The 24,788-nt window shown below is 35.5% G+C and overlaps 1 protein-coding gene across 1 annotated transcript; it reads left to right on the top strand.

Moving 5' to 3' along the window:
• Nucleotides 1-18,307: 18,307 nt before the first annotated feature.
• Nucleotides 18,308-23,733, top strand: LOC125834558 (lipase-like PAD4). The gene is made up of 4 exons (XM_049513699.1): nucleotides 18,308-18,359; nucleotides 18,453-18,768; nucleotides 21,713-22,339; nucleotides 22,840-23,733. Exons 1-4 carry the CDS (start codon nucleotides 18,340-18,342, stop codon nucleotides 23,611-23,613), a joined length of 1,737 nt encoding a protein of 578 aa, XP_049369656.1. The 5' UTR covers nucleotides 18,308-18,339; the 3' UTR covers nucleotides 23,614-23,733.
• Nucleotides 23,734-24,788: the final 1,055 nt, after the last annotated feature.

Consider the following 24,788-nt stretch of genomic DNA (forward strand, 5'->3'; position numbering starts at 1 on the left):
ATATACTTCTGCCCATAGGAGCTCACAAATGGGCGCATGAAATCAACTCCCCACACATCAAATAGCTCCACCTCCAGAATAGGTGTCATGGGTAACTCGTGGCGCTGAAAGATGGCTCATTGCCACTGGTACACATCACAACTCCTCACGATATTGCATTCTGATGAATTGTAGGCCAGTAGTACCCACTCTGAAGTACCTTGTGGGCTGTCCGAGCTCCTCCATGATGGCCACCCACTGGAAAGGAGTGACAGACCTCTAGAATGTGCAACATCTCAGCTTCAGGGATGCATCACCTGATGATATTATCAGCACACACCCTATACAAATAAGGTTCATCCCAAAAATACATACCCATATCATGCAGGAACCTCTTCCTTTGCTGAAATGTCAGCCCCTCAAGCATCAAGTCACTAATAAGAAAGTTAGCAAAATCAACAAACCAAGGAATAAGATCAAGAGTTGCAACCAATACCTGCTCATCCAGGAACGCATTATTGATTTCTAGCTCAAGTTCCTTTTTCTTTTCAGCATCCAACCTCAATAGGTGATCAGCCACCTGGTTTTCACAACCTCTCTTATCTTTAACCTCAAAATCAAACTCCTGAAGTAGCAACAACCACCTGATCAACCTTAGTTTGGCATGATTCTTTGTCATGAGATATCGCAGAGTTGCATGATCCATATGGACTATCACTCTAGTACCCAGTAAGTAAGCTCTGAATTTCTCGAAAGAATACACCACAACTAGTAGTTCTTATTCAGTGACTCTGTAGTTTCGTTGTGCTCCATTTAGTGACTTACTAGCATAATAGATCGAATGGAACATCTTGTTGCACTTATGCCCCAAAACAACTCCTAGGATAGTACCACAAGCATCGCACATTACCTCAAACGGTTCAGCCCATTTTGGGCCAATGATCACTGGGGCAGAAATCAACTTCTCCTTCAGGCATTCAAAGGCTCTTAGACATGCCTCATCAAAAGCAAATTTCACCTCCTTCTCCAAAAGCTTGCACAAATGATGTGAAATTTTTGAGAAGTCATTGATGAAACGCCTATAGAATCTGGCATGTCCTAAGAAACTTCGAACACTCTTCATACAGATAGGTGGAGGCAACTTTTCAATCACCTCATTTTTCGCTTTATCGACCTCCAATCCCTTTTGTGACACCTTGTGACCAAGGACTACACCTTCCTTGACCATAAAATGACATTTCTCCCAATTCATCACTAGATTGGCCTCCTAACATCTCTGTAAAGCCCTGCTAAGATTGAGCAAACAGTCATCAAAAGTATCACCTACCACTAAAAAGTCGTCCATTAATACCTCCAGAGTGTCCTCCACCATGTCCGAGAAGATAGACATCATACACCTCTGGAAAGTTGTTGGTGCATTACATAGTCCAAATGGCATGCATTTAAATGCAAAGGTGCCATAAGGATATGTAAAAGTAGTCTTTTCCTGATCTTCATGAGCAATTGATATCTGGTTGTAGCCAGAGTATCCATCTAAGAAACAGTACCACCATTTTCCAGCCAACCTGTCAAGTATTTGATACATGAATGGCATTGGGAAGTGATCCTTCAAAGTCCACTTATTCAGCTTCTTGTAGTCCATGCACACTCTCCATCCAGTGATTGGTCTCTGCGGGATCAACTCATTCTTCGCATTTGCAATCACTGTCATACCACCCTTTTTGGAAACACATTGCTCTGGGCTGACCCAATGACTATCAAAATTGGGATACACCACCCCAACATCTAACTACTTGATGATCTCCTTTTTAACCACCTCTTGCATTGATGGATTTAACTTTCTCTAGTGCTCAATACTTTGGTTGCAGCCCTCCTCAAGTTGCATCTTATGAGTGCATATGCCCGGAGGTATCCCAATGATGTCAACAATGGTCCACCCAATTGCCCTTTTATTCCTTATGAACACTTTGATCACAGCTTGAACCTATTCTTCATTCAAATCTACAGCCAAGATAACATGCAAAGTATTTTTAATGCCTAGAGCCGTCAAAATGGGCTTGGCCCGCGAGGCTGGCCCAGCCCAAACCTTTAATTAAGAAGGGTTGGGCTTAATTTTTTTGGCCCATTTAGGACCGAGGCTTTTTAACCCAGTCTCGTTTGGCCCGCTGGCATCATAGGCCCAACCCGCAAGCCTCAGAAGCCAGCCCGTGGGCTATTAATATTTATAAATATTTTTTATATATATTTTTAGTAGTGTTTTGTTTGTAAAGATTTTATCAATAAATATTTTGAAAAATAAAAAATCAAGTCTTTTGCAAATCTTTTACATTTTAGGCCATGAGCCCACAAAATTTTTTAATTGCCCAAGCCCATTACTTTATTAGGGTTTTGAATTTTGATTCATTTTATTATAAGTATATAACCATATATATTCTCTTTGTCTTTTAGTTTAGCAGCTTTCTCTTTCATTTTAGGCATGACATTAGGGCTTTGAAGTTTTAGAGTTTACAAGCTCATTCGAAGTTCAATTTCCAGATCAATATTGAATATTGATACAGGCATACAACCATACAAGTAAGAATCTATCATTTTTTTGATTTGTTTCTTCTCCAAAATGAGTTGAACTTCGTCTTAACTCTTAATCATGTTCATCTTTTGTGATAGTTTCATATATAACATATTTTTCTTAATTATTTTCGTAGTGTATGATATCATGTGTATTAGTTGTGTTTTCCTAATGAGTAATCAGAAAAGTTAGTTTCTCTACATGTTCATTTTGAAGTCTGAAACTAACTTTTGACATATTTAACATATACATAGAAATCAATGGAGGATGATGATGAATGTAGTGCACATGAAACTAGTGTAGGGGTGAATGAATTTAAAGAATCTCCACAGAAGAAATTGAGGCAATTAAAATCATCTGTTTTGAGGTATTTCAAGAAGATCGGTAGAGATAAAAATGGAGTGAAAAAAGCAATATGCAGAGGTTGTAAGGAACCATATAGGGTTGGTTATACTCATGGACGTAATGGTAAGAACTATGGAACATCACATTTGAAACGTCATTTAATTAAATGTAAAAAGGTTAAGTTCTATGATTTGGGTCTAATGTATATGGATCAGCAAGGTAACATATAGTTGAGAAAGATCGATCAATTAATTTCCCGTGAAAAGCTTGTTGAACCTATTATTGAGCATGATTTGTTGTATTCTTTTGTTGAATATAAAAAAGTTAGAGCTTAGGCAGATTATGTAAATCCAGAATTGGTAATGCTATCAAGGAACACTTCTGTTGTGGATGTCCAAAAAAAAGTGTATTTCAGAGAGAAAGAAAAATTAAAACAAGTGTTGGCGAAGATTCCTAATCGAGTTTGCTTAACTTCTGATTATTGGACAGCAGGTACTTCTGAAGGATATCTTTGTTTAACTGCTTAATATATTGATGATAATTGGAAGGTAGTAAGTAAGATTTTGAACTTTTGTCGTATGATTCCTCCTCATACTGGAGTTGAATTGGTTGCAACTATATATGATTGTTTGAAAGATTGGGGAATTGATAGGAAGGTGTTCTCTATCACTCTAGATAATGCCACTAACAATAATAGAATGCAAACTATTTTAAAAGGTCATCTAGGTTTGCAAAAGAGTTTGTTATGTGATGGTGAGTTCTTCCATGTACGTTGTTCTGCTCATATTCTAAATTTGATTGTCCAAGAAGGTTTAAAAGTAGCTAATGATGCCTTGTTTAGAATTAGAGAAAGTGTGAAGTATGTTAAAGGATCAGATGGTAGAATAAGAAAGCTTGAGCAATGTGTTAAGCAAGTTGGATTTAGTACAAATTTGGGTTTACGTTTGGATGTGACACTAGATGGAACTCAACGTACTTGGTGCTTGAGAGTGCACTACAATATGAAAAAGTTTTTTCTAGTCTACAGTTAATAGATAGAAATTACTCAAGTTGTCCTACATATGATCATTGGAGAAGGACAGAAAAAATATTTGGATTCTTGGAGCCTTTTTATGAAATAACAAACTTAATTTCTGGTTTAAGTTATCGAATTTCCAATTTGTACTTTATGCAAGTTTGGAAAATTGAATGCTTGTTGAAGGAGAATTCAAGTAATTTAGATGAAGTTATTAAGGACATGGCTGTAAGAATGTTCAATAAGTTTCAGAATATTGGAATACATATAGTTTGGTACTCTCATTTGGAGCAATTTTGGATCCTCGCTTCAAGATGCAACTTTTAGAATATTATTTCTCAAAGGTGAACTCTTCTTCGGCAGAAGCGCGGGCTGCAACTATAAAGTTAAAATTATACAAGCTCTATGAACAGTATGCAAATAATCAAATAGGGGCAACTGCTCCAACTACTTGGTCCAAACCAACTGAAGAAGGAAGTCAATCCAAACAAAAAAGTCTACTTTGTTTGCGGTAAGTATCTAATTTTTATCTCTAAATCATTATGTATCTTTTCTTATACACACTTCTATTCTCTACTTTTATGGGTTGTGATTAAAAGCACTTACACATTTTAGAACTAATTTTGTTTACTTGATGGTTTTTGTAGTTCTATTTAACGTGTAGTTAGATAAAAATGAGTTACCTTTCACTATTTTATTTGAAGTTAATCAGTTTAGAATTACCTTTCACTATTTTATTTGAAGTTAAAATCAGTGTAGAGTAGTTACCTTTCACTATTTTATTTGAAGTTAAAATCAGTTTAGAGTTACCTCTCTCTATTTTATTTGAAGTTAAAAGCAGTTTACTTTTTTACTTGCTATGATGGGGTTCGTCTTATTATCGTTAGAAACTTAGTATATTTCATGTTTCAAATTAATAGGAATTTAAAGAGTTTGGGGTACATTAGTTTGCATAGCTGGAAAGTCAAAATTGGACCTTTATTTGGAGGAAAAAAAGCTCGATTATCAGACTTTTCATGAGATGGATGTTATTAAGTATTGGAAGGATAACGAAAAAAAATATCCTGATCTTTCGATAATGGCACGAGATGTCCTCAGTGTTCCAATTACCACCGTAGCATCTGAATTGGCATTTAGTATTGGTGGTCGTGTTGTTACCAAATATAGAAATTCTACCCATCATGAAAATGTTCAAACTCTTTGTCACTACCAGAAATTGGTGGCATAGATTTACTCAACCTAGTGAGGGTAATATTTTTCTATCTAATCTATTAATATATTACTCTTTTTCGGAAAGTATTTGTTAATTATTATCTTACTAACACCTTGTATAGTGAATTGTAGATGAAGATGAACTTCTTAAGGAAACAATATCACATGTTAATTCAAATGTGATCGATGGTACAAGGGGAAGCGGAGTCGTGAAACTTTAATTAATGGGTCATGTAACATTTAGCAACTTAGATTTGTTAAGTATTTGGGCTGCCTTGTATAGTTGTGTTGCTGGAAATCTTTTACATCACCTAGTTTTTTTGTGGGAGAATTGGTGGAATGATCAACATTTATCCGCTAAAATTTTCGTTGGCTATTATGAATTTTCGTAAGTATTCACCGAAGTGTGTGATTCATAAATATATTTTTGTAAGTATTCATCGAAGTGTGTGATTTATAAATGATTTTTTGTATGTATTAATGTCGTGTTCACACACATCAACATTCGATACTCTTTCTAAGAGTGTAATATTGTTCATTTTTTGGTTGAAGGGCCAACCGTCCCAACCCGTGGCCTGCTTAGGGCTGGGTTGGGCTGCTATTTTATCGGTCATTTAATTAAAAGGGCCAGATCGTCCTAGCCCGTTTAAATCCCTAGCTCGTTAGGGTTGGGTTAGGTTGGGTTGGGCCTGCCCATTTTGACAACTCTATTAGTGCCTAAAAATACATACCTCAGGTGACTGGGTAATTATTTCAGTTCCAGCACAGGCGGCTCCTCAATGGATGGTTTTTACTGGAGGACTTGGCCTATTTTTCAGATCCAGGTCCAGTTTCTTTGGAGCATAAGAGTGTGCTCACATACCCTATAAAGCATTTACGGTTTCCACATAGTCAGTCCGGAAATCTGCTTCAAAATTCATCAACACGGCTACTAATGTTCCAACAGCCAGCCTCACCTCAATAGTCGCTCCCCTCTCTTCTACATCAAAGGCCTCTATCGGAGACACCATATTCATGTCATGCGGCTGTTTCATTGACCTGCAAATTTTAAATTTTACCTCTTCCTTGTTGAGTCTGAATTTTAGCTCTCCACTCTCAACATCTACCAATGCTCGTCCTGTGTCCATAAATGGTCTTCCCAAAATTATGGGAACCTCAAAATCCACTTTGCAACCCAAGATCACGAGGTCTGCTAGAAAGATGAAAGTGTCCACATTTATGAGCATATCCAATAAGATGCCCACAATCGCTTCACCGACCTATCTGCCATCATCAACCTCATTGATGTGGGTTTTGGAATTCCTAACCCTAGTTGCTTGTAGATGGCCAGCGGCATCAAGTTGGTATTGGCCCCTAATGTAACACCCCGACTTTCTGAAACGTCTAAACTTACTCGTATCTCCAAGGAAAGACAAGGAGGGTGGGTAATAAATTAAAAATGATGTGGTATGTCCTATTTTAAGTGTTCAAGTGTTGCATCTCAAGTTTTGAAGTTAGGTAAGTAGCAAAATAAAAGTTGACGGAAGTTATCGTAAGTTCCTTCATAAAGATTTCTCTGAAATTTAGGTCAAATGTCTTGGAGGTTTTCTCCCAAACTATAAAGATTTATAGGGCCCACAAACAATCGAATCGAAGGTCTACGAGTCTAGTTTTCAACGCATCAAACCGTTTGTTCATATGACTTCAGAATAGAGAGATATTCGCGTTTTCGTAGGACTGCGCAAGCAAGCACGTGAGGTGGGGCCCTAGGTCGGTGGAAAGTTGCATATATCTTCTTCTTCGAATTTTTTCTTCATTTTTAAGCTAATAACCAGAGAAATTAGAGAAACCCATTTCTAGGATCAAGTGAAGTATAAATTTTCTCGACTTAAGTCCTTGACGAAAGTTATTCTACGCGTTGGGCTCATCATCGTGGTATAATTTATTTTATCGATTTCGTAGCATATCACACTTTAGTGTTGTGACAGCAAGGGTTTGAATATATTTGAAGGTTTTGAGGCGCATTATGAACCTAAGATCGAGGTAAGACCCTTCTTTCATCGACTCTAGCTTTTACAAGCAGCAAATAGCAATTTGCGACAAAAATACATATCTTTTATCGTATTGTCATGGTATCTTTTATTTTGTGTGTTGATTATGGTCTTACCTTGTTGTAGTATCGAGGGAGTTATGGGTAAAAGTCGTTAGCCACGTGAATTTAGCGAAAGAGGTATGTTAAGGTTATTCCCTACTTACGACATGTTCCTTAATATACTTGATATACTTGTAGCATTATTGTTGATTATTGGCTGCTCGAGTTGATTTAATCCTCCCTTGTCGGGATTCTTATTCATTTTGTAGTGTCCCTATGTTGGAAATGACTTAGAGGCTATTTGTATAGGTTGCTTATAACTAGATTGCTCGCTTTTAACGATTTGATTGTTATTATTGCCCTTGAGGCTATTGTGGTTAGCTGCAGGAATGTGATTTATGCCTAGAAGGGCTATGTTCAGCCTACTGGGCCATATGGATAACTAAAAGGGCAATATATTGCCTACGGGGCTATATTGATGCCTAACAGGGCTATGAGTTGCCTACAAGCCTATATTGACGCCTAAGAAGGCTATGGGCTTCCTACATGGCTATGGTGTTGCCTAAGAGGGCTATGGGTTGTCTATAAGCTATGTTGATACCTAAGAGAACTATGTGCTGCTACGGGGCTATATTAATGCCTAAGAGGGCTATGTGATTGCCTACAGGGCTAGGGAACTATCGATAGGGGTATATAGACTGATTGGCACCTTCCGGGCTTATGGGGGCCTGAGTAGGTTGTCTTGTGTACTGTTTGTACCTGCCGAGCTTGTGGGGGCTCTGTTAGGTTGTTGTTTTATTATTTTTGATAAATTTAGATTTATGAGCAAGTCAGTACACTTATCTTATCCATGATTTATTTATCGGATTATTCCAGTATATTAAGATACTTGATCATAGCCTATTGTCTTTCATACTCTGTACATTATTTTGTACTGACGCCCCATTGCCTGGGGGCGTTGCATTCATGCATGCAGGTCCTGACAGACGACTGAGTAGACCTCCTCAGCAGCAGGATTGAATTTTATCCCGTTGGCTAGCCCCTTTCCTCCGGAGCTGCCAGTGTTTGGAGGTTTGTTAGATTTTGTTATACATATTTTTATGGGTAGGCTGGGGCCCTGTCCCGCCAATCGTTAATACTATTAGAGGCTTGCAGACTAGTGTGTGGGGTTTATAAATACGTTATGGCCATGCTGGCCTAGTTTGTGAGTTTGTTGAAGCTTATTGGTTTTGTGATCTGTTGTCTTGTTATATACATGCTTTCAGTTTTGGTATAGAGATCATGGTGGCCTTGACGGCCCAATCAGGACTTCTGTGCTAGTTGACAATTTCTTTATATGAACTCTTGGGAGTAGCTGTTTCTTTTGTAGATCTGTTGACAGAGGCCTTGCCGGCCAAGGGCTTAGTTTTAAGCCGAGATATACTTGTTTGTTTTTCTTAATTGCATGTGACTGCCATGCGTTAGTTGCAAATGGTCCAGCAGGGTTGGCTCGGGCCTGAGTTTTGGCATTAGGAGTCAGTTACGCCCCTTGAGTTTGGGGCGTGACACCTAAGTCACACAAGGCCTTTGCAAATTTGATTGATCCGATAGTGCACGGTGTGGTGAATGCACCAGGATCCTTCTTCCTCTGTACCAATGATCTGGTAGCACTAGCACTACAGTGATGAACATTATCAGTAAAATCAATACTTACAACTCTTTTCTTCATAACCAAGTCTTTCATGAACTTAACATATACTGGCATCTGCTCTAGGGCTTCCACCAATGGTATGTTCACTGATAGTTGTCTCAGCATGGTGATGAACTTAGCAAATTTCCCATCTTCGATTTTCTTTTTAAGCCTTGGAGGGAATGGCGGAGGTGGTCTTGGTATCTGTTGTAGAGACATAGTTCCCTCAACCCTTTTTTTCCTTTTCTCCTGCTGGTTTGGATATTGGTTGAGTGTCCTCCACGTCATCTACTTGTTCAGCTTCAGCCTCCTCTCTTCGAGTTCGCTCCAACACATGTTCATACTCAGCACCTGCAGAAATTGGGTCATTAAGAATTTTACCACTCCTGGTGGTATTAGCCATGAAATGCGCGTCCTTCTTAGGATTTTGAATAGTGTCACTTGGTAGTGACCCATTCTTCCTCTGGTTTAGTGATACTGAAAGTTTCCCCAACTGCTGCTCTATTTGCTTGATGGAGGTTGTGTGCGAGTCTACCAGTTGACTCATTCTGGAGAAATCACTTTTCATCTCATTCATCCCTGCATCAGTTGACTCAACTTTTTGAAGCACCTTGGCCAACATGTCTCCCAACTTAGACCCGCTGGAACTACCACTTGCCCAGTCTCTATTACCTGGGGCACATATACACCACTGCAATCATTTATGTACCCATCTATGTTCTTCCAGTTGCCCTGCTCTTTATTCGTTGGCCTGTCATACTGTACATCTCTAGAGTAGTTTCGACTTGCGTTTCCAGAATTGTAACCTTGGTTTCCCGAGTTATAATTCCAGAAACCTCCTTGGTTGCCCAAGTATTTAGTCTCCTCATTAAGATCGATGTCATGATCTTCATGCATGTTTAGAAGTCTTACAACATTTACCTTTTCAGAATTTGCGACAACATGCTTGGTGAGAAGATCTATTTGGGTCCTCATGTGTGTTATGTCTTGATCCCTTTCATCTTCTATTTTCCTTTGTTCAGCTTAAAGTTCAAAAGTGAACCCAAGATCTCCTACTTTTGCATCCCTGGTGTACCATGCCTTATTATTCTTAGACACCTCATCCATCAGTTGCATGCTCTCTGAGAATGGTTTCCTCATGAATGATTCTCCACACACTGCATTAGCAACAAGTTTAGTAACATAATTTAAAGATCTATAAAAAGTCTGGTTCAGATGTCTCTCGGTGAGACCATGATTTGGACATTTCTTCAGCTTTTGGCTGAATCTCCACCAGGTGTCATGCATCGCTTCTCCTAGTAACTGTTTGTGGGCACTTATCTCATCCTTCATCTGCAGCTATTTTGATTCAGGAAAGAATCATTCCAAGAAAGCCTCTTTCAACTCAGTCCACGGTCTGATTGAGTCATCCGACATCTCATTCAACCAATTAGTTGCCTCTCTAGTAAGAGACAATGGAAACAACCTCAATCTCATTGTTGTTTGGCTAACTCCAAGAATTTCTTGCGATCTGCATATCGCCACAAAGTTCATCAAATGTTGATGCGCATCATCACCAGCTGGACCTCTGAACATACCTTTCAAATTCAGCAATTAAACCATAGTGTTGGTGATTGTAAATTTCACATCTGGAGGTAGTGCAGGTAACTCTATTGCTCATGTTGCTCCAGCTCCATCCAAATCTAAGTCATCCTCTTCATACATCATGTGAGCTGGATATTGTGCTCGACCCCTTGGAGCTAGTAGTTGGCAGTAGAGATGAGCTACTTTTTCCACTCCTGGTTGTTCATCCACCACCCTAGATGGGTTATTCACAGCATTCTGTTGAATACCTCTTGCAGCGGTTTCAACTTCCAATCCCAATCTTTGCCTCTGAGCCTCAAGTTCTTGTCTATTCACCATTTTGTGAATTGTTTTCCAAAGTTCTGGATCGTATGGGATTAATGGGGCTCCCTTACTTCTAGTATTTGGCATACACAGTCGAACTCACATGTAAGAGACACAGACAAAGTAAAAGACATAAAATTAGGAAATATAACTTCGCTTTGGATAAAATCTAGTAAAAAACTTCTGAATTGAAATTCCCCAACAGCGGCGCCAAAATTTGATACGTCCAAACTTACACCTCAATTAAGAAGTATAAATGGTCGAAGTCAATTTATAGAACTCAACGTGAGTTGAGGTCGATCCCACAAAGAATTTATTTATAGAAATGATTTCATTGTCGCATTTACCCAAATGTTGTTATTATTTCCTAAAGAGAACAATTACGGAATGTAAATTGGGTTTAGTTGTGATGTTCTAGTAACTAAGATTGGTAATCAAAATCCAGATTAACAATTAACAGAGTATTATGTTCTATAGTTGTTTCGACAATTAAATGAAACTAGGACTGTGTTCCATATAACGTTGCATCTCGTATTTTTTCGTAAATGAGTTTCAGGCAATTCATTTCTACAAAATACAGGCGATATAGATATATCTAACACTTCTTAGTCTAATTAGATAACTCTCACTCAAGTCCTCTCAGTCCTAGAGTGTTAACAAGTTTTACCCTCGCTTACGATAATGTTAAAGTTCTTTTCTCTCGAACTCGAACTTTAACTCTATTTCTTCAGGTTAATTCAGCTTTTTCCCAACTATCATTTTTCTCTCAAACAAATGACAGATATAGTCTAACTCTAATGTGTGCACTCATTAGAATGCATGAATAACGAAAGCTAAATTATAATTTTCAAATATAAATCGCCTTCCACTCGTTTTACAAAATTACACTTAGATTTACGTCATAGATCCCAAAATCCCAGTTATGGTATTTAGCCACTCATTATTTCACGTAAACATACAGAAGTATATAATGAAAACATGATAAGAAAATTCTTACGAAAATAAGCAAAATTGATAAGCACTTTGATAATTCAAAAACCAAAAATACAACTTCCAAACTTGATTCGATGTTAATGTCAAAAACCAAAAGCTAAGAAAAATTGAAACTTAGTCGTTCGTACCAGATAAGATGAGATAAAAACTCAAAACAACCTAATTAATTCAAATAAAGTGTTTAAAAAAAGTCTTACTCGAAGTAGGACTAAACTGTCGAGCACTTCACGGAAACTTTGACGATCCGTCAAAGGCTTCACGGTCCGTGAAGCCCTTCGTGGTCTTTACTTGGCACGTCTGAAACTTGGATCTTCAAAGCCAACACTGGATAGGTACCACAGACAACACCACGGACCATCATAAGGACCATGGTCCGTCTGGGTGTATGTGGTCCTTACTTGGTCACTTCCCATTTTAGCTCATCGAGGCCTAGGTATTGGTTCAACTCTATGAGCACCTTCATGGATCGTTGTAAGGACCACGGACCGTGAGGTCGTCCGTGGTCTTCACTTGATATTGCCAAAGTTTTCCTTCTCTACACCTGCTCACTGGAAAGGTCCTTCACGACCCTCATCACGATCCGTAGTGAAGACCACAGTCTGTGAGGCCGTTCGTGGTCTTTACTTGCTTCAATTCTTCTGCATTTTCCTCTTTTCTTTCTTCTTTGACATCCACCTGCTTTACATGTACAAACATTACCAAACACATCATATCCATATAAATACACTCGATTGTAGTATTAATCCTTAGTTTTCAAGCGTCAAATGTGCCAAGATTTTGCGGCACATCACTTATACTATTACATTAATAATAAATAAATTTGAATTGCGATCAATTTAGTAGTAATAGTAAAGAAAATTTAATTGAGTTTGAGTTTTAAATATTGACAATAAAATATATCAACACAATGGAATTATTTAAAATGTAAAATAATTCAATAGAGCATATAAACTTACATTCAAATTGTGAATCTAATGAATTAATTATTAAATGACGTTTGGTATGAGCACAATCTTAACTTTGGATAGAACAAAAATTGTGATTATGTTTGGAAAGAAAATGATGTGAGACAATCACCCTAAGAGGATCTTAGCTTAAAAGATCTTATATACAAATTCATTAAAGGTGATGAAGAGAGACTTGTGCAAAATAATGCAACCATTGAAACCTAACAATACAAGTGAGTTAAAGAATAAATATTATATCATAAGCATATACCATGCCTTAAACTCAAGGGGCGCAACTGACACTTGATGTTGAAACTTAGGTATGAGTTGATCTTGTTGAACCATTTCTTAACAACATATAACAGTCACACACAATTAATAAAATAAACAAGTATATCTTGCACTAAAAATAAAGACTCGGTTGAAAATACAACTATCAACATCAAAATAAAATAGCTACTTCCAATAGTTCATATAAAGCAATAATTAACTAGCACACAAGCTCTGTTTAGGTCATTGAGCCCACCATAATATCTAGGAAATATAATCTCTATACGAGTTGTCAAGATCATCATGATCTTTATACAAAATCTCAAAAGAGGTATATACATAATAATTAAGGATCACATGCCACTAATTAGGAGTAATCTGAAAAATACATCAAAATAACTATAACCACAACCAATTGACAAACAAGACTAATACAATAATTTGCAAGCCTCCGTGATTATAATACTTGGCCAACATAAGGCCCAACCTACCCAAAATCTATAAACAATAAAATAAGTAAATCTATGGTACTCTGGCAATCCGTGGAAGAAAGATATAAAGACATCACGGGAATATGTTTTGCTACTCGATAGACCTGTATGATCGACATTCAGGATCTAAAGACAAGAATGCAGTGCCCCCAGACAAAGGAACATCTACACAAAATTATGTATCTAGCATGAAAGTTGGCATTAAAGTATAAGGAGTGAATGGAAAATGCAAGGGTGAAATGAAAGTAAAACACCTTACCTATCTATCTATAACGAGACAACAGATAAACGCATAACAAATAATAACTTGAGCTTGCCCGATAGGTATAATCAATGGACAATCATCATAAGTCCCAAAAAGTATTAAAAAAAATCGTTAAATACCTCTATTAGCCCCCTACATTAACCCCAATGATCATGTGAACTTAACTAAATTTGTAGGTGTTGTGATTCAATATGGATCTTAGGTCCGTGGTATAATATAGTTGATGCCTCATAGGTACAGCTTGCTCACCCTGTAGGTATAGTCTTCTCGATCGGTATGTAGGCTTAATTTAGTTTCCTAGCCAATAAGATTGGTTTTCCCCACCCGTAGGCTCGTTGTATCAATCAATATATAGACTCATAATTTTATTTCTGCATAAGCCAAAACATTCTCATGAGTAGTAGACGATAAAAATATCACAATAATAATAGATAATCATAAGCAACCTCAACACATCTTAACATGCTTTTCTTGGTTGTTCAGTTAGGACTAAAGTACTACTGATAGAAACTATATGATGTTGTTATAGCCAAATAATAATGCTCAACTATACCTCACAATTAATTAAGATATAGACGGTTGTATATACAAACAATACTCAATTTTATAAATCAAGGTCGAATCCACAAGGATTGATGAACAAAATTACTTACTATTTGTTCATAAATTCAATCTAGCGGGCACATTGCAATAATGACAAACATATAAAATAGGGGAAATTGTAACAAGGGAATAGTTTCAATTGTGAAAATTACTATGCAAAACGAGAGGGAATTTCTCAAGATTAGAAAAGACTAGGAATGTGTGCAATTCAATGGGGTTTCAAACTTGCTAGATAATGACTAACTAGTCTAGAACCAACCATTGCTAACCTTTTTCTAAAAATAATATTCAAAGTTCTCTCGACCCAATGAATATGTCTTTCTTGGGTTTTTCTAAACCCCAAGACCTTACAATTCAAATCAAAAAATTTAGCTTCAGTGGGTATAGACTATCTCTAGTTCTAGCCCTTAAATGAAAATTCAATTGAATTTAGACCATCTCTAGCTCTAATCTATTGATTAAATCTCAAGTCCTTCTTATTGAAGTCTTACCCAACTTCACTTCCTTTTCTCAAGAAAAGGTAAAATTAGAGAATTCAATTAATGTTTGCAACCATTAATTTTTAGATTAAATCTCGAAGACAATAATAAATCCATGCATAATAATCAATTCTAAGACTATTTAGTCACTACCTAATCAAGTTTACACACCCATCATGTGCACACACACCCTAAAAAATAGTTTAGCTACTCATAATAAAGGAAATGAAAGTCAAAATAAAGTAGTAATACTTCGTTGTATTCATATTCAATAGGAAAAAAATATTTCCAGTTTTATTCTTCAATAAATAAAGTAAAATATATTATTTCTCTACCACAATATTCTACAATTTCTAATACCCCAATTCGAGAAGAAGAATATAGCCTATAATTGCTATATCTCCAAATTGACCTTAGAACCTTCTAAAGAACATTCTTTTTCTCATGTATAAATTTTCCCTTTTTGTTTCCATCAGCTTCACTTGCATTTCGCAAGTTTTAAGTCTGATACATACAAGTGCAACAACAATTTCATTCCAGACTTACTCAGTTGAGCATGATCTGACCTAAATTTCCTTCGATTAGCATTAAAATATGATAATAATTCATGTTTAAGAGTCGAATAAGTTGATAAAATACCAATTTATCACTAACTTAATTGAATAACGCTACAATTAATATAACGCAAATATACAGGTCATATAACAAGCTTAGCCCATCAGGATCAAACCAAAAGAGGAATTAAAGTCTTAATGTACCTTCAAATAGAAACCTCGAGGTGTCCCTATAATGTTTGACCACATAATTGTAATACAAACCATGTTAGAATCAACGAGGCTACAAGAGTGAGTCATAATTAATCGATAAGGCGTTAAGGTCGTTCTTAGGACCAACTCACTTTTTCTCAGCAAACAACATCAAAATATCTATTAAACCAGCAGCTAAGAACAAGAACATGAAGCTATCAACCTCTTACAAGAGCGGCAAGCAGGGGCGGAGCTATAGTGTTAAATGGGGGTTCGGACGAACCCACTGGATTTTACGTAGACCGTATATACGTACTAAAAAATCATGTACAAATATATTTAAATATTGTGTGCGAACCCACATCAAACTGAGGTGGGTGGCGTAGTGGTAAACGCGGGCAACTTTGATTCTTGGGATGGCGGTTCGACCCCCACTGGCAACCATTCAATTTTACGGATTTTTTAATTTTGGATTAAAAATGTGCTTTGTGCCTATTTTTTACCCTCCTTTAATTCAATTTTGATTTTTCTAAATTCTTTTTCAAATAATAAAATAGAAAATTGATAATTGAAAATAAGAAAAAAAGTAGTGTCATACTCCAAAACAACAATGACTATTAGTTTCAAAATAGATAATTGTAAGTAACAAAAATACAGTGTCATACTCTAAAACAACATCTCACTATTGATTTCTTTTGAAGCATTCAATAAAATGTTAAACCCAAAATATATATTTTTTTAAAGTTAGGGTTCTAATTTTTACTACCTACTTCATTGCTACTGCTTGTTGTCAAAGTGCAGGCCTCTGCCCCGGTAAGTACTATTTACTCTTCTCAGTTCCTCCTCGGCTCTCCCTTTTCTCTTTCTTTTTTTTATTTGTCTTTACATTGTATAACAATTTATTCAAAGATCTTATTTTTAATCTTTGATATTAAGATTGTTCCACGTATTAATAATTGATTATATTAATTAAGTTATTGTTTGCTTCTCGGAACTTCAACTTTCAAGGCAAGAGTGGCTCAAGGGTGAAGCAAGTAAAACCTTCCCTTTAGGGCCCAACAACATTAATGGTGAATTTAATAATTTTAATTTTACTTAAAACAATATTGAGATTATAGAAAAAAAAATGTTCAAAAGTTATACTAAAATAAAACACTTATCTACCTTTTACCAAATAATATTTTAGAACTTTGAAAATAAATAACTCAAATCTTCATATTAATAAATGCAGTATTTGAAGTGTACCAAATGATGCATCATTTCGATTTTCAAAACATAACAACTTGTCGAGTGCAATTTTAATGATATGTTTATATGTTTGTGTGGTTATATATATATGTGTGTGCGTGTGTGTGTGTGTGTTTGTAATTTAACGATTGTTATATTAGACTAATATGTTGTTTTGTTTTAAAATTTAAAACCCACAAACATCAAATCTTGGCTCCGACTCTGGCGGCAAGGTTCCAAGATAATATAACAAGGTGTACTTCACGTTGTTTTAATTGATAACCTCCATATGTGAATCCGGAAAGTGGCACATTTATCTCCAATATATATATAAAAACTCACAACAACACAACGATTAGGTTGTCTAGAGCCACGTCACTCAAATGCCTCTTTATGGCTTAAAAATGATAAAAATGACGTAAAACATAAAAATTCGAGGGAGATAATTGGTAGAAACTTACTTTAATCAAAGTATTATATTTATCCATCACAACAAACTGCCTCAAAGGTTCAACATCATCTAGATGATACAACTCTAAGAAAATGCACCAAAATGAAGCTCATGTCGTAGGAATCGATTTACAACTCTAAGTCATGAGATTTTAATCAAAGTAGATTTAGAACATTATATCTCACACATTTATACAACTTAGAAAAACATATTCCAAAGGAAAACCCTTCTACCACAGAGAAAAATGATAAGAAATGGTAGAAAATGTAGCTTATGACGAGAATATTTTTCCAAACTTGGACCAAGGAAAAATCAAGCTATAAGGTCTTTTCTTACTTTATAAGAAAAAATTATGACAACTAAAAATTTAAAATATCTCATTTTTAATTAAATTTTGTGTATAGTTTAATGATTTAATAATTTAAAATTATGGAATATATGAATAAGTTGGTGGTAGATGTGACTTGCTTAAGAGAATATTTAATTAGAACGAAAAAAAAAGGAGTTACAATTTGAGAAACAATAACTTATTTGTTTTACTTTTTATTGTTTTTTAACTCTTTAGTTCTAATTTTTCATATGATATGTTTAAGATTATAAAAATAAAAAAATATTTTAATTATTTTACATATTTTTAATTTAAGTTAAAAAGTTTTTAAAAAAATTACTTTTTAAAAATATGACATAAATGAACAAAATTTAAAAAAAAAAAAAAGAAGAAGGAAAGTGTATTTATACCAAAGTTTCTGCGTACCACACACTTGAGGATGCCAAGTTCAAATAATTACTCATTTTATACAGCACGCGCATAAAGTAATACATACGCACAAACGTCAAAGTCTCCCAACTTATTTGATTTTAACACAAAATTAAAATAAAAAAAGAAAGAGTTTTAAAATTTATAATTTAAAATAAATTATAAATATTTATTTAGATATAAATTATTTTACTAAAATTAAAATAAATATTTTAAAATTAAATTGTTACCGAATAGAAAAAAAAAATTGTCAGCACAACCAAAATGGGATAGAAGGAGTACTATTTTAAATATCTTTTTTTCTTCAAATCTTTTCAGTTAGCAATTTCGCTTCAAACACTTTTTCTCACAAAAACTTTGAAAATTATGGAATCGGAAGCTTCATCGTGAGTGTTTCTAACTTTTCCACAACTTTATTAGAATTTTATGCAATTTGAATTTTCTTTCACTTAATTAAAGGGAACTCATGATGCCTGCAGGTTCGAGTCTAGTGAGACTTTGGCAGCTCTTGTGGCATCGACGCCGTTGCTGGAGGAGTCATGGAAGGTTTGTGGCGTCGCCGATGCATCGGTCGATAGCAATTTCGCCGTCAATCGAGTTGGTGGGACAGCCTATGTGGGATTCTCCGGCGTAAAATTGGGCACCAGAGTGGACCAAAGTTGCCGGAATTTAGTGCCGCTTCCGGATGAACTTTTCTCTTCGTTGTGCTTGGATGGGGCGGATCCGGCAATGGTCCATGCCGGATTATTGCAACTTTTTCAATCAGTTTACAGCGACAATTTATTCCGTGATCAGGTTAGAAGTATTTTCATGAGCATTTAACTTATTGGGATTTTATATTCTATTCTACTAGTAGTAACAAAGAATTTTCAATTTACTTCTTTCCGTTCACTTTTACTTGCCGCTTATTTTTAAAATAGATTTTTATTGATTTCTCTCTATCTTATTTATATGACTTACTTTCTTTTTTAGTCGGTCTTAAAAAAATGACACATTTATATATTAAATAATAATTTTACTTTAAAATATTCATTTTAATGAAATGACTTATAGTCACACAAATTTTTATCATTAATTTTAGACCACAAGTTTTTTTAAAAAAGAATCTTTCTTAAACTCTATCGAATCAAACTATCTCATATAAAATTAGACGTATAGAGTAATTTTTTGCCATGTCTTATCCTTAATATTAAATATACTTATTTTCTAATCATTTTTCAAGACATTATTTAATACGCATAGTTTGATACAATATTCATATCAATACTTATTTTTTTAATGCATGTGTTAAATCAAAGTGTGACAAAGTAAAATTGAAGGAAGAGAGTATGTTTTTTGGGCATAAAAAGGAACATTTATTCCCTTTATTTATTTTATCTCAAAACTGAACTTCTTAGGGGAAAAAACATTGAGACTCTCAAAAAGTTACTTTCCTAATTTACGTGGACTTTGACATACAATTTTAAAATATGTCAATGATTTACTTAAAGACAAAAATTAAAATTAAATTATTTATAATTATAAAAAGAGGAAATCATTTGCGTAAAAAGAAGGAAGCTACTAATTTTAATTTTTAGTGGCATATCCATTGTAACAACTAAGAAGAAAAGCATGAGTAAGTTCCACAACTTAACAATTCTAAAAGCCAACAAGTCTCCATAGATGTCTATTGACTCGTGACTTTTGACTAGGACGTTCAAGTTTGAACATTTCAAAGCCCTAATTATGACTCCCTCTTTTATCCTCAATTCATTTCAAAATGAGTAAATTATCGAGAAAATGCACATTTATTAAACGGAAAAGGGTCAAAATTGCTCCTAAATTATGCGAAATAGACCACTTATATCCTTCGTTACCTTTTGAGATAAAAAATGTCCCATCATTATCCTAAGAGTCCATAAATACCCTCAAGAGTAAGCACCCCAAATTTTTAGTGACGTGGCAAGCCACATGGAACTAATCCCTCCACCTAAGTGTTGCCAACTAGATTCACTACAAAAGAACTAGACCTTTAGTGGCGACAAGTCGCCACAAAAGCCCAGAATATCGTCACTAAAAATTTTAATTGATTTTTAACATTAAATTCTAATTTTGTGTTTATTTTCATTATTTTAAAAAAAAACACAGATGGTATCAATCAAGACACAATATGTTTTATTTTTATGTCATATGTAAATGCATAAAATGTATGATGATGCATTATGTAATAGGAGATTTGAATTGAGAAGTAATTTTGATCATTTTCGTAATCATATTCGATGTTTTTAAATATTGATAGTGCATGTTATTTATTTTAGAAAATTAGGTTGCAACCGAAAATTAATTATCATAATTTTTTGTTGAAAAAATATGTTATCCTAGGGAATGGTTGTTGCTGCCTTAGTAGCCACTAAAAATCACTCATAACTTTTAGTGGCAATATTTTGGGATTTTGTGGCGACTTTTATCGCCGCTAAATGTCTAGTTCTTTTGTAGTGAATCCCTGTTGACAACGCTTAGGTAGAGGAATTAGTCCCATGTGGCTTGTCACATCACTAAAAAATTGGGTAGTTAACTCTTGAGGGTATTTGTGGTCTCTTGGAATAACGGTCGGGGTATTTTTTATCCCAAAATGTAATGGAAGGTCTAAGTGGTCTATTTCGCATAGTTCAGGGATATTTTTTATCCTTTTCCGTTTATTAAAAAAAAAGTTTAGGATATAATTAATTGAATATATCCTTCGGGGTAGCCCAGTGGTTTGGACTTGGGACTTCTATGTTGGAAGTCTCAAGTTCGAAAACTCTTGTCAGTGAAAGCAAAAAATTGCCTTCTGAGTCGAGCTCGTCGCATTTTGAATTTTTGAATTTTGAACAATTCACTTACTCCTTCCGTTCCTTTTTATGTCACATTTTTAGATTTCACTTCTATTAAGAAACTAAGGGTGTGTTTGGTAGGAAGGAAAATGTTTTCTTGGAAAACAAGTGGATTTCTAACTTATTTTCTCATGTTTAATTGGTGAGCAGAAAATATTTTCTGAAAAATATTTTTTAATGTTTGGTTAGTGATTGAAAAATATATTTCAAAAAAATATCTTAGATTTTTAGCTTGAGACTAAAAAATACTCCTTAGGAAAATAATTTTTGATATGAAAATCAACCCCGATAATTGATTTAGGACCCGACTCGACACCCAAACTAGGACAAGACTGTTCCAAAATCCGACCCTGAGATCTGACCAAGGACCTGACCCAAACTTCCGACCCAGGAAAGGTTTATTCAAAAACAATTTTTTTTTTAAAAAAAATATTTGACGGGCTCGCGAGGGGGAGGGGGCGGCATAAAAAAATGATGTTTTTAAAAATTTGAAATATTTTTCAAAAACAATTTCTTAAAAGAAAAAATTTGTTGGGGTGGCCTGGGTGGGGTGGGGGTGACTGCCGACCACCCCACTCACCAACCTCTTATAGTATTTGTCTAGATTATATATAAACAATTTTAAGATAATATTTTTTACATACATATCAAACACAAAAAAATAAAAGTAAGGAACTCAATATATTTTTTTCACGAAAAACATTTTCCCTCATACTAAACACACCCTTTTATCATGAGTATTTATTATATATATATTCCACCTCTTTTAATTTGATCACTTCAGTGTTAATGAAATATGCATATAATATAGGAAATCATTCTATTAAATTCACTTATCATGGTAATGTGCAGATTCTGTGACTATTTGTTTTGTTGAAAATGTGCAGATGGTAGAAATAATGAACACAAGCAAGTCAATAGTCATAACAGGACACTCAATTGGAGGAGCAATTGCATCCCTCTTAACTCTCTGGCTTCTCTGCCGTCTGCAAACTATTTGCTCTGTCATTTGCATTACCTTTGGCTCTCCAATGCTTGGCAATGAGTCCTTTTCCAGAGTCATTCTTCAAAAAAGATGGGCTGGACATTTTTGTCATGTTGTTTCACAGCATGATATTGTCCCAAGACTGTTCTTTTCCCCATCATGTTCTTTCCAGTTTATTTCTGAGGAAAACAAGACTCAGCTTTTCCGCGTTGTGTTGGATTCTCTTGGAGTTGTATCAAGAGGTGAATGTAAGAGTTCATTTTGTCCCTCTGGGAGCTACTTGTTCTGCACCAACAATGGTGCAGTTTGTGTCGATAATGGGATGGTTGTCATTAAGTTGCTTTACTTGACCTTACTGAATGGCTCGCAAAGTTCTAGCCTTGAGGATCATCTTGGTTATGCTGATTTCATTCGGAAAGTTCAGTGGCAATTTATAGAGAATAGAAGCTTCATGGGAGGCAATATACCGGAGTCGAGCTATGAAGCAGGGATAACATTGGCACTGGAGTCATTAGGAATAGCTTCTCATGTAATGTCGTCAACCTTTCTTATTAACTACCTTCATATACCTAGTAATGTTGCGGAGCAGTTTTCATCAAGAAAGAGCAATGTATGCATTATTGGTACAATATAAACATGCATTGATACTCGTACCTTGCTCCAAAGGGATGAAAATTGTTCTGCTATTGTTGGTATTAGTTTTTGTGAGGTTCGTGTCTCTATGTTGATTTCCCTTATTTTTAGATTTCTATCACTACTTGTTGTTTCGCCTCGATATCTGATTATCTTGCTGTTGATTATGTTTGTTGCTATTGCCTATTTTCACTGTTTGTTCAGCCGAGGGGTCTTTTGAAAACAACCTCTCTACACTCTCAAAGGTAGGAGTAAGGTCTGCATACACACTATCCTCCCCAGACTCCACTTGTGGGATTACACTGATTTGTTGTTGTCATATCTCTATGTTGATTCTCATTTGCTGAGATATCTGTGCAAGAGCTAGTCTAATGATTTTGCTTCTTTGACAAACAGGAATTGAATTCCGAAGATGCTAAGGAAGCCCTGAAAAAGGCAAAAAAGTTGGGTCGAACTCGCAACCTCAACAGCGCCAACCTTGCAATTGGTTTATCCAAAATCAATCCATTCAGAGCACAGATAGAGTGGTATAAAGCATCTTGTGACAATTCTGTTGAACAAATGGGATATTACGATTCATTCAAGCAAAGAGGTGCCTCGAGAAGAGATTTTAAGGTCAATATGAACAGGATCAAACTTGGTCAGTTTTGGGATTCTTTGATTGACAAGTTGGAGGCTAATGAACTGCCGTATGATTTTCACAAACGTGCAAAGTGGGTAAATGCTTCTCAGTTCTACAAACTCGTTGTCGAGCCACTTGATATTGCAGAGTACTACAGGACTGGGATGCATCTTGTGAAAGGCCACTACATGCAGCATGGAAGGGAGAGAAGGTACAAGATTTTCGATAAGTGGTGGAACACTGAGAATGGCACTGATCATCCTACTGCAAGGAGCCGGTTTGCAAGTTCTACACAAGATTCATGCTTTTGGGCTCAGGTTGAGGAGGCAATAGACAGTCTTATTAAGGTAAGAGCTGAAAGCGATGCAAGAAAGTTTATCAAGATGTTGGAAGATGTCACAAAGTTTGATCAATATGCTAAAAGATTGATCGAAAATAAGGAGGTTTCGCAAGATGTTTTGGCCAAAAACTCAAGCTACACTAAGTTAATAGAGGAATGGAAGGATTTCCAGTCTCAGTTACAGCTGCTCCAACCTCAGTTTCCTTGAATTCTTTAAGGTAGAAAATAGCTTGAGGATTGTTGGTCTATTTAGGGCATTAATCTCTATATATAGCAATAAAGAAGCTCAACTTAAACATCTGTTATTTTTCCTCAAGAAAAACATATATGAATTATAATTGGGAAAATGCATAAGTACCCCCCAGCCTATACCCGAAATCCCAGAGACACACCTAATCTTTACTAAGGTCCTATTACCCCCCTGAACTTATTTTATATATAATATTCTACCCCTTTTTGGCCTACGTGGCACTATCTTGTGGGCCCAGCGCATGTTGACATTTATTTCAAGGATAGTGCCACGTAAGCCGAAAAGGGGTAGAATATTATAGATAAATTAAGTTCGGGGGGGTAATAGGACCTTAGTAAAGGTTAGGTGTGTCTCTGGGATTTCGGACATAGGCTGGGGGGGTACTTATGCATTTTCCCAATTATAATTAGATGATCTACTCCAAGAATTAAGAGAAATTCTAGAGGAACTAGAACTTGCATATTTCAAATAAGTGTGTTCATTGAGTTATAAATTGTGAAAACAAAAAGGGTATACATGTTGCTAAGGTTTGTTACATCTACCAGAGTGAACTTATATAATATCATGCAATAGGAGGAGCTAAAGTAGTCACATAACCTAAAAGGCAAGTGCTACCACGGTTTATGTTAAAGTGGTAAGAGCACAACTCATAAGGTACACATCATGAGTTTGAACTCTACGATGATCAAAAGCTTGAACACAAATAGAAGTTTGAGTCAAATTATTCATCGACTCGACCCATGGATAGGAAATGAGCTAATGTTGATGGTTACTCAACTTTGCTTAGTTAGTTTCAGTGGTTATTTTAATTTCCGGTGCCTATTAGAATCCAATTCATCATGAACCCAACTCAGTTTTTTATCCGACTAGTTTAATGAGTTGACTATATGAAAGATTTAGTTTTTGTTATCTCCTGTATTCAGGTTAGGAAAAACAGAAACAGGAAAAGGATGAAACAGACAGAAAATAAAAAACCGAGTCCACAGAACCCACTGTGTTTACTTAAGAAATTTAATCCCCTCAAGTATCCGAGGTTACAGATTAATTCCTCCCAAGATAAAACGGATTAACTATTAGAGAAGTAGCGGTACCTCAAACTTCACTAATTTCAGCGAACGCAAGAACAACAACGA

Source organism: Solanum verrucosum, unplaced genomic scaffold, assembly GCF_900185275.1.
Source record: "Solanum verrucosum unplaced genomic scaffold, falcon-dt-bn FXZP01000287.1, whole genome shotgun sequence".
NCBI classification, from domain to species: domain Eukaryota; kingdom Viridiplantae; phylum Streptophyta; class Magnoliopsida; order Solanales; family Solanaceae; genus Solanum; species Solanum verrucosum.

What these genes read in the sequence shown, in the direction of transcription:
- LOC125834558 (XM_049513699.1), top strand. Translation starts at nt 18,340, where the DNA reads ATGGAATCGGAAGCTTCATC. An exon ending in ATGGAATCGGAAGCTTCATC is followed by an intron (nt 18,360 to 18,452) that starts GTGAGTGTTTCT and finishes TGATGCCTGCAG; the next exon opens with GTTCGAGTCTAGTGAGACTT. An exon ending in CATTAGGAATAGCTTCTCAT is followed by an intron (nt 22,340 to 22,839) that starts GTAATGTCGTCA and finishes TTTGACAAACAG; the next exon opens with GAATTGAATTCCGAAGATGC.